Consider the following 17027-nt stretch of genomic DNA (forward strand, 5'->3'; position numbering starts at 1 on the left):
AGGCCATATTTAAAAACTCCCATGTGGAAGCCATGTGGCCGGAAAGCTTTTTAATTACCCCTTTTAACTTGCTAGAAAAGCGCCAATAAGCGGCCTTATGCTCTCGATTTTTTCTTCCATGGGACCCATTTGGCCACTCAGCATTGCCATGTTTTCCGGATCTGGCCAATTCCCCTCTCTAATTCAATCTCCTCGATGCCCCATGTACATTACTTAAAACCCTAGACCTAATTCAATATTTATCATCCAACCGATAATGCATGAAGTTAGTTTTTAAACAGCCAATCTGATTATGATCTGACCCCGTTACTCGATCATTCTCAAAGTTTTGAATATCGTTTTGGTGACCGTTTCGATCAAGATACTGGAACGAAATATTTCAGTCTTCATTCTTCCCATTAATCCGGGCAACAATCCATATGCATTAACTCGGGCAACTATCTAAGTATAACTAACTTTCTTCAGTACCTCTAGTACGTGTTAGATTATATGTGATCCATACCTAGACACAAAGTTATGTCGGGTACTGCAGGAAAATTGATCGAACCATCAAATATATAATATACCACTTAATTACAAGAAAATCTCAAGACTTGAAAAAAAAAAATTACGTACAGTACTAGCTGTACTGGAATGACAACGTTCGTACGTACAGATACATGCATTGGAAGCGATCGATGATCAATATATTTGTACGTGGAAGAATTTCAAGATGTATGCATGCGATATATAATTCCAAGTACATAATGTGATACTTTGAATTACAACATGGTTTTTGTCCGCAATTTAGACAAATATCATGTGATTGTGGATGGTTTAATTTAATTATATTCTGGTTCTCTCCACTGACGTTGGATGTGCCAAAGATCATCATGTAGTCTAGCTGAATGATGATCAAAGATTAATTAGGCCTTGTTTAGATTCGTATTAACTCAACTTATTCCAACTCATCTCATATTAACTAATCATTGTTATAATTTTTTCAAATTCTTAAACAAAATACATGTAATAAACAATTTAATTTTTTTAAATCTCAAAACAAATATAATTATATATAATAAAAAATAATATTTTATTCAACTTTCAATTTTCATCTCAACTAAACATCTCATATGTATGAGAAATTAAGTTGAATATATAAGCAATATTATTTTAAATTATAAAACATTTTCTCTTTCTTATTATTTCTTTATTATTTTTTCTTGCAGTGACAAGATTTCCAGCGAGCAGGACTGGTGTAGCTAGTTTGATGATCTCCCATGGTAGTACCCCAACTTCCACATAGGGGCCGGGCCACGGGCGGCACACCATGATGAGTATGTCCATGTAGTGACTTTTGTTTGTATTCATAACAAGTTACAAAGGTTAGGTTTGCATTAGATTAAGGGGACCTTTATCCTTTATATTATAAATCTACGGATTTTTCTTATTCTCTAGGGTTAAGGTGGTGGGCCACCGACACCATGTGCCTGCATGTGCTGTGTCTTTCTCTTAAAGGCCCACCACTCCTCTTCCTTTGAGAACATAAATTTGGTTTCTGCACGTTCTTCTCTTTCGCATTCCTCTCTCTCTCTCTCTCTCTCTCTCTCTCTCCGATTCTAATACATTTTTCTTGGATCTGGAGAACTGGCGCATCACTCCAGAAAACTTGTTTCTCGTTATATACTTCTAATGAGTTTCTCTCCTATTATCTAGTAGAAGAATTTCACTGATCTGCAAGGTAAGTAGTACTGCAAGTTTTATTGATGTTTGTAATTAGTCATACTCTTTTTATGTGTTTCCTTCTCTAAAAACCCTAGCTAGCTAGCAGGCAATATATATCTGCCAGCATCCTTCTCAGAAACCATTAATTTGATGAAAGTAGTCCTACCCATATTAATTGCTTTCTTTCATTCTACAGAATGCGCAGTCCTAGCTCACTCAAGCAAGAATTCCTTAAAAGATGGATGAGGGGTCTTCAAAGATGCACTAGTTCTTCAAAGAAAGACATGAACACCTTGGAGAGAAAGAAGGTTATAAAGTTGTCCGCCGACCTAGCCATGGCTTCTGCTAGAAATGGGAAAACTTCGTGGAGCCGTGCCCTCATTGATAATGCTTCAGGAGACAATGATAACAGAATCCTGGCCGAGAGAATCTTGGGCCCGGAGTCTGATATTTTGATAAAAAGAGTTTCAACTTCTGTGGGTACTGTGAGTTGCAACAGGAAGATTAGAAGCAAGAAGATCTTGAAAAGGAGCTGTAATAGTGTCCGTAGAGTCAGAAAAGCTACTCATCTTCCTCATCATCAAAATGTTCTTGCGAAATCTATTGCAAAGAGACTGGTTCAGAAGAGAACACAAATTCTCAAGAGACTTGTGCCGGGTGGAGAATTTATGGATGAGCTATCTTTGATTGAAGAAACCCTTGATTATATCGCATATCTGCGGGCTCAAGTTGATGTAATGCGATGTATTGCTAGTGCCACCGAGCTTATAAATCGTAATAACGATTAACTCACGACGTCGTTAATTATATATATATATATATATATATATAAATGTATCTCTTTTTTTTTTCTTTAATTTATTCTCATTTTGCAAGATGACTAGCTAGATATGAATATTGGAGAAAACAAGAAGGTATAGTGAAGGCAATGTACAGATCGATGAATCATATGTAAGTCATTCGATCCAAAGCTCTTTTCTTTTTCTTTTTTCTTTTTTCTTTTTTTTTTAATTTCCTCTTCTTTTCCGTGTCAATATTATGGCTTATAATCCGCTGCACTAAGTCTGAGTTCGTATCTCTTCCTTAATTTCTAGCTAGTTGCTACTCATGAAAAGCCACTGCACTTTTATTTCTTTTATTTTTCATGGAAAATAAGACGATAATAACGATATGATCCTAACGACTAACGAAAATCAAACTCAAAGCATACTTTCTGTACAAATAATCTAAAATACTTATGAGGATTTGAATCAAGTATGGCGTACCCAGATATTTACTTACGTACAATAGCAATATTTATTACATGACTAGCGAACTTCTTAGGTTAATTATATTAATAACGTAATGCGTTAATTTGGTACGTTTCTGAGTACTGCAATTTAATTAAGGTTCAGGAAAAAAGAAAAAATGATGTGCTTCCAATTGTGGTATTTCTTACACACAGGCTGTTCGATTCTACTGATCTGCCAGTTTTGGGCAAGAATTAAACTAAGGTACGTCCAGAGAATTTTTGAGCCATATATATATATAAGAGAGAAAATCAAGATGGCTTCTGATTCCATGTATTCAAAATAATTCTAAAAAAAGAAAAAAGAAAATGGCAGATCAGTCTGACGTCCATTATAATGATCTAGACAGCAGCTGAGTAGCAAATTCAGCCATGCCAAACCGCACGCCCAGTACACGTACCTGTAGCTAGCTAGCACATGATGAATATATAACTTAAATACATGATGATGACATTAGATCAGAAAACTAGACGCTCGATCGATCATCTTAAATGTACATGAATACATGACAGTCGGTTAGATCTTGGCCACTTAATTTATGATATTCTTAACCCACAATCCCATGCACTCTCTTGAAGTTAATTATATATAATGTTGAAACATATAAATGTACATAATCATTCCAAATTCTTGAAGATAGCTATCAATTTAAGGGAACGGCTCTGGATGCGTTAGTCCCGAAGTGCACCTGACATAATAATTTAAATAAAAAAAATGAAAAAATCAGTAACTTATTTATCTGGAAAAAAAAATACAAGGTTAAACAAAAACAAAAAAATTTAAATTTCAGCAAAGTATGAGCATTGGTCTGCATCCATATTGGATTATCTATTTATTCTCTATATAATAATAAAATATTTTTAATTTAATAATTTTTTAATTTTAATTTTTATCACATTTTATAGTTATACTAATTAAAATATTAATAATAATTATATTCTAATCAAATTAATAATATTCAATATTAATATTAATAATAATTATATTCTAATTAAATTAATAATTAATATTATATATTGAGTGTTTTAAGTATTTTATTAGTTAAATTTACTTAGAGTTGAATTTTACAATGAGAATGCTCTATAGCGTTTCTGTTCTAAAGAGTAAAGTCATTTTAATTTTTTTTATTAAAAAAAATTGAAACAAAAAGAAAGGAAAATGATTACACTGTTAGAACAAAAAGGACATAAAAAAAAGACGTCAATTCATGTGCACCACAGGGCTATTAAGGGTCTTTTAATAAAACATGATTCTTCAATAAATTCTACAAGGGAGCTACACGTCAAATGATCAAGGATCTTAAGGACTTTTTGGAAAAACATGATCATTCATTAAATTCTACAAGGGAGCTACACGACAAATGTTCAATGATTTTAAGTACCTTTTGATAAAATAAGACTTAACGGAAAAACAAGAAAAATTATTATTTACAGTTAGATAACCACTTATTATAATAGAGTAGATATTATATACAGATAGCACATGAAATGTTTAATTCCCATACTAATTAAGTAATGTTGAGTACTGGTACTGCACGCCAGCATGGAAACACCACCAGAAAACCTTTCAAGGAATTTAATTATAAGAAGTAATCAGATTGAAAAGGTTGTGATCAGACCAGGTGGTAATATGTGATATAACCCTTGAACCCAACACGATCATGACATGAACCCAACACGATCATGACATGAAATTAATGGGTTTGTATTTGATGTTAACGGGTTTGGATCAAAATGAATTGACCCATTAAGACACGATTTATAAACAGGTCAATAACGTGTCAACCTGCTTAACACGAAACCCGTTTTGATCCGTTTAAAATTTATTTCAAAATTAAAATTTTATTATGTTTTTATTATTTTTATTGTTGGGATTCTAATTTTAAACCTATGCTCATATTTGTTATTATATGATTTGTAATGTTGGGTTTATTGTAAATGGGTTGGGTTAGAATTTGGAAGTTTGACACGTTTAACTTAACGGATTGGGTTTAAATTTTCTTATATAGTCTAATATTCATAACTTGACACGACACAAAAACAATCCAAAAACACGATTTATCACCCTGACAGCTGAGTGTTGAAAATTGCGAACCTTAGGTTGGGGGATTCTTCTTTTGTTTTGCATAAAAGTTAGGAGTGGAGAAAACATATTAGAGCAAGTCAAGATACTTGTACAATCCATGATCTTTTGGACTATTAATGTGCTTGTAGCTAGCTAATTAGCAAGAATACTTTGAATAATTATGAGGATTGACCAAACCCCATTGGCCTTGATTCATGTTCAGTCTCATCATGTGGCTTATCATCTTGACTAGTAATAAAGTACTGTTGCAAATAATGCATCAATGCATCATGACCCACACCCCCCCAAAATCAACGATCTTGATCTTTTGTTTTATGCTCCATTTAGAGTGTGTTTGAATGTTGAATTGAACTGAGTTGAATTGAATTAGGGGGGTAAGTTGAAACCGAAAAACCGGAAAACCGATCCGGACCGGACCGGTTTTACCGGTTTTGAACAGGTCCGGTCCGAAACCGGTTCTTAGAATATGAAAAACCGGCCTGTTCCGATTTTTGAATTTTTCGGACCGAACCGGTTGATAAAAAAAATATTTATATTATTGTATATATAAGTTTTATACAAAATATTATATATATATTAATATATATAAGTTTTATATATTATGTATAATTATAATTTTTTATTTGAAAGTTTTATATATAAATATATATATTTATATATGAAATAATTTCTTATTATAATTTATAAATTATTACATAAAATGTTTATACTAAATCACTAAAAGTTTATAACTAATACTAATATTAAATATATAGTTTATAACTAATACTAATATATAACTTATAATAAAAGTATAAAACAATATTTTTTAAATTAATTTTTTTTTTATAAACAAATTTATAATGACAAATTGTGAAACTTACATTTTAAAAAAATCGAAAAATCGGACCGGACCGGAACGAAAACCGGTAAAACTGAAAGTACCGGTTTAGGAGGGTAACTGGTGCATAATCGGTTTTGAAAAATACAAAACCGGTACATACCAGTTCGGTCTTAGATTTTTTTCAAAACTGGATCGGACCGGACCGGTTACACCCCTAAATTGAATTGAGTTGATAAAATATTATTATTATTTTAAAATTTAAAAAAATTAAATTATTTATTATATTTTGTATTGAAAATTGAAAAAATTATAACGATGAGTTGGAATGAATTGAGATTCTAACTCACCCATAATTGATCAAAACATGAAGAATGCGGCTGGCCCAAAACAGAAAAATCAAAATCGCCAGAGATTTGTCAAAAAATATCGCAATACATTTAAGAAGACGTTTCAAACACCATACATTTGGTAATCATATCTGAGAATCAACAGCCTAAAATTGGAATTTAGAGCCGATCGAGCAAGCAACTGAGCGGATCAGTATACGATATTGTACGTGGATCTCGGTCTAACCCATAATATAATTATTGCAGTCTTGCTGACACCACTACTCATGTATGGGTCTATTTTATGTTTAAAACGCTAACAGTATTGGGCCATTTCGGGCTTCAAAGTCAACCCAAAAGCCCCCATTCTTTCTATTTTGTAACATTCGAGCCTAAGCTTGTTACCTGATTCATTATTTCTGGTTGCTTGTTTAACTTGTTAAAGCATTGAAAAATGAAAGGAGCTGCCACACTTGAAGCAATAAGAAAAGAGTAAAGTTACTCTCACCGCTCTCGGTCCCACTCCCGATCCCATTATATTTTTAAAAAAAATTTTTAATATATTTTTTTTATTTAGTGATAAAGTAAGTATTTTTTAATAATATTATAATTTTTTTATTTTTTCAAAAAAATATTTTATAATATTAAAAAAATATATGTATAAAAAAGTAAAATAAAAAAATATAACATTTTACACTATGAGTGACTCCCAGCGGGATTGGGAGCGGTGGCTGTAGAGCCACTCGTAAGAAAATGAATGGGAGTGCACTTGTGCTGCCCATTTAGAGGTATCGGGCAATACTTTCAAAGGGTGCCGAGCTCAGTGTGGAAACACCAGAAGGTAGGGAGATTTAGACATTGTTATTTTGTATAGTAAGATGAGATGAGATGATATGTGAATAACAGTGAAATAGTTTAAATTAATATATTTTATGAAATTTTGGAAAATGAGAGAAAAAAAATTAAATATTGTTAGAATATAATTTTTATTTTAGGATTTGAAAAAATTAAATTATTTTTTTATATTTTGTTTAGAAGTTTGAGAAAATTGTAATAATTAGATAATGATTAGATAAAAAAATTTGAAAATTTAAAATTAAAAAGTGTTTGTATTTATGGTGTTGAATGTTGAGATGGGATCATGTGATGTGATGATATTAAATCAAATAGGATGTGATGAGATGAGATGAGATGATCTTGCAATTCAAACATGGCTTAAAAGTCATTCTTTTCAATTGGGTAGCACAGATGACACGCATAATCCAGCTGCTATATATATTCCTTCAACCCCGTTAATTCTTTCTGTTTTCTCTCAAATGCTAGCTTATAATTTGAATATTGTATTCCCAGTGAAAAAGTATCAGTCATCCTGAACAGCTAGCTAGCGAAGTCAATGTCTGAGTCATGTTATAAAATTCGAGTCAGAATTTATTTTCAGGATTTCGATTTTAGTACAATGTAAAATCATCATTTATCTAAAATTAGTTGTATCGATTTACATGCACTTAATTTGTGTAATTATTATTATAATAGAGTTAAGATCATTTGGATCAATTGTCAACACCTTATTTCTCACTAAAAAAACTAAGGATCGAATCTCCCAGTTTCCCATGTATCAAAAAATATATATATTATTATTAGAAAAAAAATACTACTTTGCCCACTTATTTTGACCACTCATTTTGACACCTCATGTATTTTAATTCTTTTTTACTTAATAGTTAAGAAATTGACTATTTATGTATTGATATTTTTTCTATATTTTTTTAAAATATTTAAAAATGATAAAAAAATGTGAATTAAAAAATTGAAAAAAAAAATAAAATGTTAAATTTGGCTACTAGTCAGATTGAGCGGGCTACTCTGAACGACAGAATAGGCCGACTCATTATTATAACATATAGTTCTGCACATGATCGAGTATTCAATTTAAAAAATGTGTCAGCGATTATATAGATTGCACCATAATCCTTAGGTACTTTCTACTTTACTAGATAAAATTTTGAGCAGTGAACAAACAGAACAGACATCTTCTACAATTGTATGATGTTATTAGAACATTTACTATGGGTCATTGTTCATTAATTTGAGGTATCAAGAAAAAGAAAGTTGGCTTTCGAGATGTAAAAGAATGGTATGAGAAGATTCAACACACAAGAAAACGCATGATCATCGTACTGAATCTACTGATCAAGGTGGAACGAAATTAATGTCGGAATTTAATGGGTGTTAAAATATCAATGACAGCACACCAGATGGGATATGGTTAGCAAAATTAATATAGAGTAATAAATGACCATTATTGAATTAAATCAAGAGGTAATTACAGCCCTGAAGACTGCAAAAGTATGCAAGAATCAGGTACCACGAAATCAGCCTTTTGCCAAAAACACCAAACCGAAGTGCAAAAACTGGGGAACTTCAGCTGAGAGGAAGATCATATACAAGCTGGCCGGGATGGGTTCATGTAATAGCTAGACTTAAGACTACGAAAAAAAGGTTTTCGAGCCAATTTTTGCCCCTTCAGATATGCATACAGTTGCTTTAATTTCCAAGAGAAACGGAAGTTTGGAGAAGGTTGGCTTCATTGAAGATCACGTAATTTGCTATACAAAATAATAGTACTCTTATACATGCAGCTAAGGACAAACTTTACTGCAACCGTGAGTATGATGTGAGGCTTGGTTGCTCGCATGCTGCATCTTAAAAGAATGCATAATTTGTATGGAGTCGAATAAGGATTAATCTTAAACCAGGCCACACCATGGCTATTTGTTTCCAACATCAAACGAAAGATACATTTATAATTAAAGCATTGACTGATTGCATGACTGACATCACAAGGGATGAAAGCATGCTAAAATAACACAGCAAATTAACTTCCATGAGAAAAACCACACAATATCAAACACCACAAAGATTTGTGAGAGTTCTAAGGATATGAACTTGCAATTCTAGTTTTATTATATGTTCCATCGTCTTCAGGAACAAAGTTTCGACATCCACATCTTCACACCCAGGAATAATGCTTCGCAAAGTATCGACATTTCTCTGTCTTTGTGAAGAAATCCTAGCAACCTTCAACTTGTTTCTAGCTGTTGAACAGATCGTCTTCATCTTTTGGAGTTTGAGTTTCCTATTCGCATGTAACAAGTTAGCTCTTCCCATACTGAATAGAAAACTTTAAGGCGATAATGGTAACCCATAGGGATTTTATAGATGAGCTTCTCTCACTGGGGACAATACTAGAACTTTTTTTTTTTCTGGTTTAGTGAAATTACTAGAGACTTACAAGCACAGAAGATAAGAAAAGATCGATGCATCAGAGGCTTTTAGCGTCTTTTTCTGTGCCACTTGGTGATGGGCGATATCTAAACATGCGTGTACCTTTTAACAAATCTTTATCCAACATAAGAGACAACAATGATAACCAATTATAATTGTAGAAGAGACAATGACAAAGGAGGGAGCATGAAAAATATTTTGACACATTTGTATGCGTCCTTTTTTGTTTCGAAACTATTTTTGAACTCACAATAAATATAAAAATCAAAATAAAAAGCTTTTCATCATTTTCCATCCCATATGCAAGATTAAAGTGAAATATGATTACTCGACTTTCAGACGTGAGCATATGTGATTGGCATACCAGAATCTAGGAAAAACGATGACATTTTTGAATGAATAGTGTTCTTAGCTTAGCAGAAAAAAAATAAAAAAACACCTTAACGTGATCAACGCAAATTTCTCAAACATGGTCAACTGTCCATATTCGAAGTAAGATTTATTTATTTATTTATATATATATTTATATATATACACGAAAACAATCAGGATACTCTTAATTATTCACTGAAGATTTCTAAGCTGAACTTGCGTTTTACCAACAAAATGGCAACTAGCTAGCTGGATATGCCTGAACAGCTTAGCTTTATGTAACATCTTGTGCAGCACCATCACTTTCTGGTGTCAGGGGTCCTACTATGTTTAGCTCTGTTAGCTATGTGGTAGGAAAGTTTCGAGAGAGAACAATGCAAAAGCATGGGGAGCTCATGGCGAAGATTCTAGTCACAAGCATGAATGTAAATCTCCAAAGGCAGGAAGGACCACAGTGTTAGGTTTGTGAGCTTATCCTCAATCCTTGTCTCCTAATCTTGTTATTTGTTCTGTAATGTCAAACTCATTTCCTCCCAAACTTGAAGACTCGGTTCGCCTTATTTCAGATAAAAAAAAAAAAGGAGGCTTTCTTTGTTCACTTGTGCTCTGCACCCATCAACTTGTGCAATGCTTTTTAAGGGAGGCTGAATCCTGACATGTCGAGTCTCTTTCCACTTCTGTGTGTGCAGTCTGTGTGATGTAAATGACTCACCCCACCTTCCACAATCCAACAAATCCTAACTTCTCAAGAAGTCGGCTCAATTAAGTACCAAAACTGATCCCACTTGTCCACCAAACCTACGTATATATACTAGAGCCCATATTTCTCACTTTCTAAAAATTATGGTCCTTGCACTTCTTTTTCCTTCTTTATGCATGGTTGATGATACTTTCTGAGGAATAAAATTGAAATGATGAGAATCCTTATCCCTTTTCCGAACTGGCTTGACTTTGGCTCCCATGGGCAAAGTGACCAGCTTTCGAAGACCTGGCAATTTCAGCTGGATAGACAAGCTAGGTCCTTAGATGGGCAAAGAATGGCCGAATCTGGTGCCCATAGTGGTGAGAGTTTAAAAGGTATGGCCGGTGGTGAGTAAAGCAGACCAACTTGCAACAGCCGATTTCATTCAGCCATCACTCTGGGACTGGGAGCGCCAGAGTGTATGTCTTAAAGAGCATTTGCATGGATCCTTACAAACAGGATTTGAAATACATATCTTCATCGTACTAAAATACGAAACGTGAAGTAGAGAAAAAGCAAGTCCAACGCGCATGTATATGGCTAATTATTACATCAAAACGACGAATTGCAATCATTTCCACTTCAAGCTGATATGACCATGTGCCCGATGTAGTCTGAAACTTGATTAGACAAAAGTATAAGGTTTAGAAAAATTATTGCGTTCCTTGCCTCGTGGGTGTGTGTAAAAACCTCTTCTAAAGTACTAAGAAGCATTAATCAATCGAGTATTTAGTATTGCATCGTAGAAAATTAACAAGGGGCCATTAAAAGTATTCCTTTTACACCAAAATTTTAGTTACCAACGGGATATTCCGAAGAGACAGATTGGAGAAAAAATCAATGTCAAAAGGTTAGATTACAAAGATTGGTTGCACTGAATACACAAATATGTCAATGGCCTGTCCAAAAATATACGACTACTGATGCTTGAAGCTCACGGTCCACTTTGAAGTGAGAATGGAAAAACCTTCTTATCTGTCATGATAATCTAGAATAAGCAAAGAAAACAAAAATAATGGTGCCAAAAGCTACAAGGAAAAGTAATAAGGAAGATAAGATAAAAGAGTTTTTTGGCATTTACCTCTTTGAAAGAATGTGAGGTTAGAAAATCCCTCAATAATCTTTCTTCTGAACCAAACAACACAATATGACTAGGTATCGACCAGCTTTTTGTGAATTCTGATACAAAACTGATAGGGTCCATCATAAAACGGTCAGACTCATCTGGAATATCTTTCTCTTCACTGTTTAACAGAACATTGAAGAATAAGAATTATAAGCCACCTTCACCATGAGAGTGCCTGGACCAAAAGATTATTTAAAAAAAAAAAAAAATCATTTTAGCCAAATGTCAAAGGTCTGGACCTTGGTGAGCAGTCAAGGAAACGCATGGGTAGGTTGCGATGCAAAGTGGAGTAGTAAGGTGTGGCATGGCATGGCATTAGGAAAAGGATGCTTTCCACTTTGTTGTTGCGAGCTTCTTCAGATAGATATATCATTACATCTTCAGTTCCTCTCTGTCGAGTAAGCAGGTAAGTATCAACCAAAACAACTGTAATTCTGATAAAAAAAAAAAAATTCACAGATGCTTCTGCCCTCCTACACTAGTCAACTTTAGAATATCTTAGAATTTTGTTAATAGTAGTGAAATGGTTTAAATTAAGATGTTTTATTGAGTTTTGAGAAATGAAAGAGAAAAAGTTGAATAAAAATATTATAAAGTTAAAAAATTGTTTGAATATTATTTTTTAATATTATTTTTGTTTTGAAATTTAAAAAAGTTATATCGTTTTTGTGTTTTGTATAGAAGTTTGGGAAAGTTTTATTGGATTTTGTGTTTGGATAATAATTAGGTAATGGTTATATGAAAAAGTTGAAAATTTGAAATCGAAAAGTGTTTTCTGTTCGAGTGATTTTTGGGAAGGAAATTACGAGAAGTTATGAGAATATCTAAGTATCCAAACAAGTCCTAAATTTCCACAAAATAAAAGACAAGAATAAGGAATTACTTTCTTAACATCTCTCCAGGGAAAATCACGAGGAAATAAAAAAGCAGTTTCCAGTATATAAAGTCATTCAAGTTGTGGGCGGTGTGGGGGGAACCAGCTTTTATTCAGTGAAGAGGAAAATTAATTGTACCTGATGAACCAAGCTCATATAGAGGGCCATTGGTATATTGGTAGCAAGCAAAAACAAGATGGAAAGTCGCTTAAAAGGATGCCTGGAATGGGTGTTCAAAGATCCTTTCTTCTCGGTATCTTGAGAATCAGATGCCTTTGTCTTGGCCAAAGCAAATCCAGAGAACATCAACGCTATTGGGAGCACAGGCAGAACAAACCTGTAATTCATATTCTAACCGAAGGATGAGAATCATTATAACAAGAGCCGAAGGTTCAGATATAAATAAATATATATATATATATAATTTCATATATGTGCAGAAAAAATAACTCTCAGATAGGGTACCTGAATTCTTTGTGACCCAATAGGCTGTAAAGTCCTAAAACCCATGCAATAAGGCCAGACAGCTTCCAATGTTTGGACCACACGATTCCAGCAACAGAAAAAGGTAAGAATGAGAAAAGCATGACCGGAAATCCTTGAGTGAAGTACCAGTGCCACTTGTGAGTTCCATAATAGTCTCCTCCAGATGAAAGAAAATTGAACTTGAGAAAATTAAGAGGTACTAAGACCCACGAGCCATACATCAAGCGATCCAATAAACATGTTAATCCAAGAACCAGGGCCCTGATGCCATAATTAAACTATAAGGGAAACAATGATAGAATTATCTAAAAATACCAAAAGAAAAAAAGGAGAATTGACTGATGTTTCCAAGTGTGTTCTGGAGGAGCTAGCAACAAAATTCATCCAGCAATAATCTAGTCTAGTATTTTTTTTCTTCACAAAATCAATCAGACTTTGGAAATAAATAGGCATATATGTCTATACTACAGTTTACAAAAGCATTCATCCTCCACTAATCAACATTAGGTTTTATGTTTGATCTGCCAAAGTTAGGCATGCAGAGGTACAGGTAGCAGTATTCCTAAACAAGTACTGTGACACATCTTATAAGCCATTAAGCATAATCATTACCTTTTTCTATCTGCTTCATCGTGTGGATAAGACAATCAATTCACTCCCAATACTGAAAAATTGAGACTACTTTGAAAGGAATTTTATATTATATGAGCACAAGGGTGTGAAGTGGCATTTCATTTGCTTCTCCCTCATCAAATATGAATTCCTAATTTTGGATTTTCTTTTCTTTTTTTTCGATAAGTCAATCTCGAGTTTTCTTGTCTTTCTTCTTCCTTTTGTTCCTTTTTTCTTTTTTAGTTTGGTTATAAAAAGTGTAGGCCAATCAACCATAAGAATCTCATCCATCTACATTAAATATTTGGAACAAACTGTCTTCTACACTTCAAATATTAATAAAATCTGACAATGTTTACTAACCCTCAGATCATTGAAAATTAAGGAAGTAAAATAAAATAAAACTACAGATAATTACAAATATTTTCTAAAAGCATTGACAGATAATAGAATAAAAATAGCCTAAAGATTTCATGCATTTTAATGCACATGAGAAGAGATAAAATTGTGATTATGATAAAGAAAGTTGCAATGATACCTACCCAATGGGGGCCACCTCTAGAAAAATTAATCTCAGTCTATCATGAGTTCCAAACAGCTCAAGTAGGCCAATGTACACCCATATAATAGCACTGGTTGGTCGAATTACACAAGCCAATGCTGCTAGTGCCAAACCCCACTTTCTCGAAACCGAGGGAACTTTGGTAGGAGAAACTCTTAGACAAGGCCAGTGGTATAGGCTAACGAGTGTAACAGCAGTCTCCAAATTATTTGACAATGTACGGGGAAAACAAAATATCATAAACCAATTTGCCAACTGTGAAAAGAGCTGCAATGTCGTTAAGTATGCCATCTATCACAAATGTCTTCATATGAATACTAGTGATTTTCATCTTCAATAAATATATGAAATGAGCTCTCATCTTGAGATGAAGATAAGATATCATAGAGAGCATTCTAAACTGTAAAGAGTACAATAAAGAAGGATAATGCCCATTCCGCAACACAGTCACCAAAGAGGACATCTGACATTTTGTACAAATACAAATCGCCCACTGCAGAAAATATGGACTGCAGCAGCCGTGGAGCCCTTTGCTGTGAAGCATAAAAAACCATAAATTAGTACCTATGAGAATGATGTGACGCTGCACTCAGAGAGCTAAAATTGGAAGAAGATATCAGAAAAAAAATGGTTCCAAAGAAATGCATGTGGAATTATTCTATGGCTACATGCTTTCATAACATTCTTGAAGAAATATGCATTGGGAATAAATAAAAAGAGTAATACTCTATACTTTGTAAGCATAACATTTGAGCCTACATGCTTCAGGCCAAAAAAGAGGTCTGGCATCTCCATAACTGTGTAAATTATAGCTATTTACACGGCACTAACATAGGTACTGTACGAAATGATGGGGATTTAAATCCTTCACGCTCCAAAGTAGAATCTCTTTTTATGTGAGTAATTGAATATTTGATTAAAATATGAAAAAGATGTAGCACCAATACACAGGAATGCTCCATTGGAGAACCTAGGTCTATTAAGTTACTGACGGACATTTTGTTTGCAATTGCTCACTATTTTGTAGATGATTTCCCTAAAAAACTACTTATAAAGTGCATCATTTTGATCCCGATGTCACTCTATCAATTTCCAAACATGGTCAGAAGCCAAGAATACATATTGAATCAGACTTTGTTTCAAGAGAGGAGTATGATTGAAAAAAAAACTATACACTTTTCCAAAAACCTCCAAGATCATAATTCATATATTTTTTATATACTAAACACAAATCCTTAAGCTTTTTGCGGTATTAGTATGCAATTAAGAATGCTTCCAAAGGCAGATAACAATAACTAATGGTAGATTTCCTTCACGTACTTTCTTATGGGCAGGGGCCATTGTTTGTAATGGGCTAAATGTCCATGACTTTCTACTTTCGGTTGTAAACTCTAGTTAGGTACTTCTCGTGTATACTCCTTGTATACTTGGGCTTTGCCTCCTTTTAATGAATAAAATTTCTTCATTACTTTTAATGAATACAACTTCTTGATTGCCTATCAAACAAAAAAAAAAGATTTCCTTTATGTACTTGGCCCTCTGAGGTAGCTCCATTAGTGAGTAAATTTCTATATTTTTAAAGTCGCATCCACGTCAATAAAAGTACCATCGCTTCAGCAAAGGAAAGTGATCTGTTTTCCTCACAGACCTAAACCAATTTCCACACACTTCCTATTTATGCTATAGCAATTGGATATAATCATATGCTGATACCTAAATGAAATCCTACTTAATATACTTAGATTACTTCGAAAGTTTGTCACTTATTTTCTGCTAAAAAATAAGTATATCAAAATCCTTACTAGTGAGACATACTAAAAGAAAACACGGTATTACAATTTCCATTAAAGAGACGGAAAAAAAAAAATAATAATTAATGTGATTACCATGAACCATGGACTATCAAGACCCAAAAGAGCGAGAACTTTATAGAGAACAGCAAACAGCAGTGGATGCAAGTAGCTACGGATCCCCTTCTTCCACTCCCAAGTCAAATGCCCATACCTTAAAGTTTCATCAACCAAGACAAACATAAACCCATTATTACTATGCCATTTTGAAAGCCCATTCCACGGCTTCTGGAAAAAGAAAAAAACTGGAAATTGAAGATACCCGAAAACGATGCGATGAGCGACTTCGAGAGCCTGCCAGTGTTCATCTGGGTTGAAATACGTCTGCACCAACAAAGCATTGACCACTCTGAAGGCCAAGCAGAGTGCAAAAACTCTCCTGGTTGAAGAAAGGAGATAGCAATTTGTAGGTGGTTTGTGGCGATCTGATTTTGGAAATCTTGGGTTTTGGGCATCGGGTTGATTGGATGGTGGACTGATTCCACTCTTCTGTCTCTGTCTCATTGCTTTCCGCAAATTTGAGACTCAGCACAGGTATTGAAATCTGAAAGACGATACCGAAATCAGACTGGGGAGTATTGCAGGTTGGCTAGCAGACGCCTCTATGGTTGCCTGCACAGGGACCGTGGACGTTTGATTACAGATATAATGATATTACGTTTTTAAATGAGAATATTTTTATAAATTAATAATGTTTTTATAAGTTAATTTATAAAATTATCTATTTAAAATACGATTATGTAAAAAACTACTAAAGACCAGCAATATCCTTGTGCAAAGAAAAGAGGAGCGATTCTCCGGATAAATAAATTAATTAGAATAATATTTTGCTAAAAATATTTTATAAAATTAAATTTATAAATTAGTATAGTTTTATGTCATATGTTAAT

The 17027-nt window shown here is 33.5% G+C and overlaps 2 protein-coding genes across 2 annotated transcripts; one reads left to right on the top strand and one right to left on the bottom strand.

The window, feature by feature from the left end:
- The first annotated feature begins 1549 nt into the window (after nucleotides 1-1549).
- Nucleotides 1550-2703, top strand: LOC108998786 (transcription factor IBH1-like 1). Its single transcript, XM_018975485.2, has 2 exons — nucleotides 1550-1720; nucleotides 1901-2703. The coding sequence occupies exon 2, from the start codon at nucleotides 1902-1904 to the stop codon at nucleotides 2490-2492; it is 591 nt and encodes a 196-aa protein (XP_018831030.1). The 5' UTR covers nucleotides 1550-1720; nucleotide 1901; the 3' UTR covers nucleotides 2493-2703.
- An 8644-nt stretch (nucleotides 2704-11347) lies between these two features.
- LOC108998902 (GPI mannosyltransferase 3) lies at nucleotides 11348-16760 on the bottom strand. The gene is made up of 9 exons (XM_018975662.2): nucleotides 16400-16760; nucleotides 16174-16291; nucleotides 14716-14820; nucleotides 14268-14554; nucleotides 13093-13374; nucleotides 12766-12964; nucleotides 11992-12143; nucleotides 11708-11870; nucleotides 11348-11601 (listed from the first exon to the last, which is right to left on the bottom strand). The coding sequence occupies exons 1-9, from the start codon at nucleotides 16639-16641 to the stop codon at nucleotides 11518-11520; spliced, it is 1632 nt and encodes a 543-aa protein (XP_018831207.1). The 5' UTR covers nucleotides 16642-16760; the 3' UTR covers nucleotides 11348-11517.
- Between the last annotated feature and the right edge of the window lie 267 nt (nucleotides 16761-17027).

The sequence above is a fragment of the Juglans regia genome, chromosome 11 (genome assembly GCF_001411555.2).
Source record: "Juglans regia cultivar Chandler chromosome 11, Walnut 2.0, whole genome shotgun sequence".
NCBI lineage: Eukaryota > Viridiplantae > Streptophyta > Magnoliopsida > Fagales > Juglandaceae > Juglans > Juglans regia.

Bases quoted from the DNA above. Each gene is read 5' to 3' on its own strand.
- LOC108998902 (XM_018975662.2), bottom strand. From the start codon at position 16,641: ATGAGACAGAGACAGAAGAGTGGAATCAGTCCACCATCCAATCAACCC. The intron at 16,292-16,399 runs GTATCTTCAATT...TGAAACTTTAAG, and splicing joins GCTCATCGCATCGTTTTCGG to GTATGGGCATTTGACTTGGG. The intron at 13,375-14,267 runs GTAGGTATCATT...TTATGGCATCAG, and splicing joins CTAGAGGTGGCCCCCATTGG to GGCCCTGGTTCTTGGATTAA.
- LOC108998786 (XM_018975485.2), top strand. From the start codon at position 1,902: ATGCGCAGTCCTAGCTCACTCAAGCAAGAATTCCTTAAAAGATGGATG.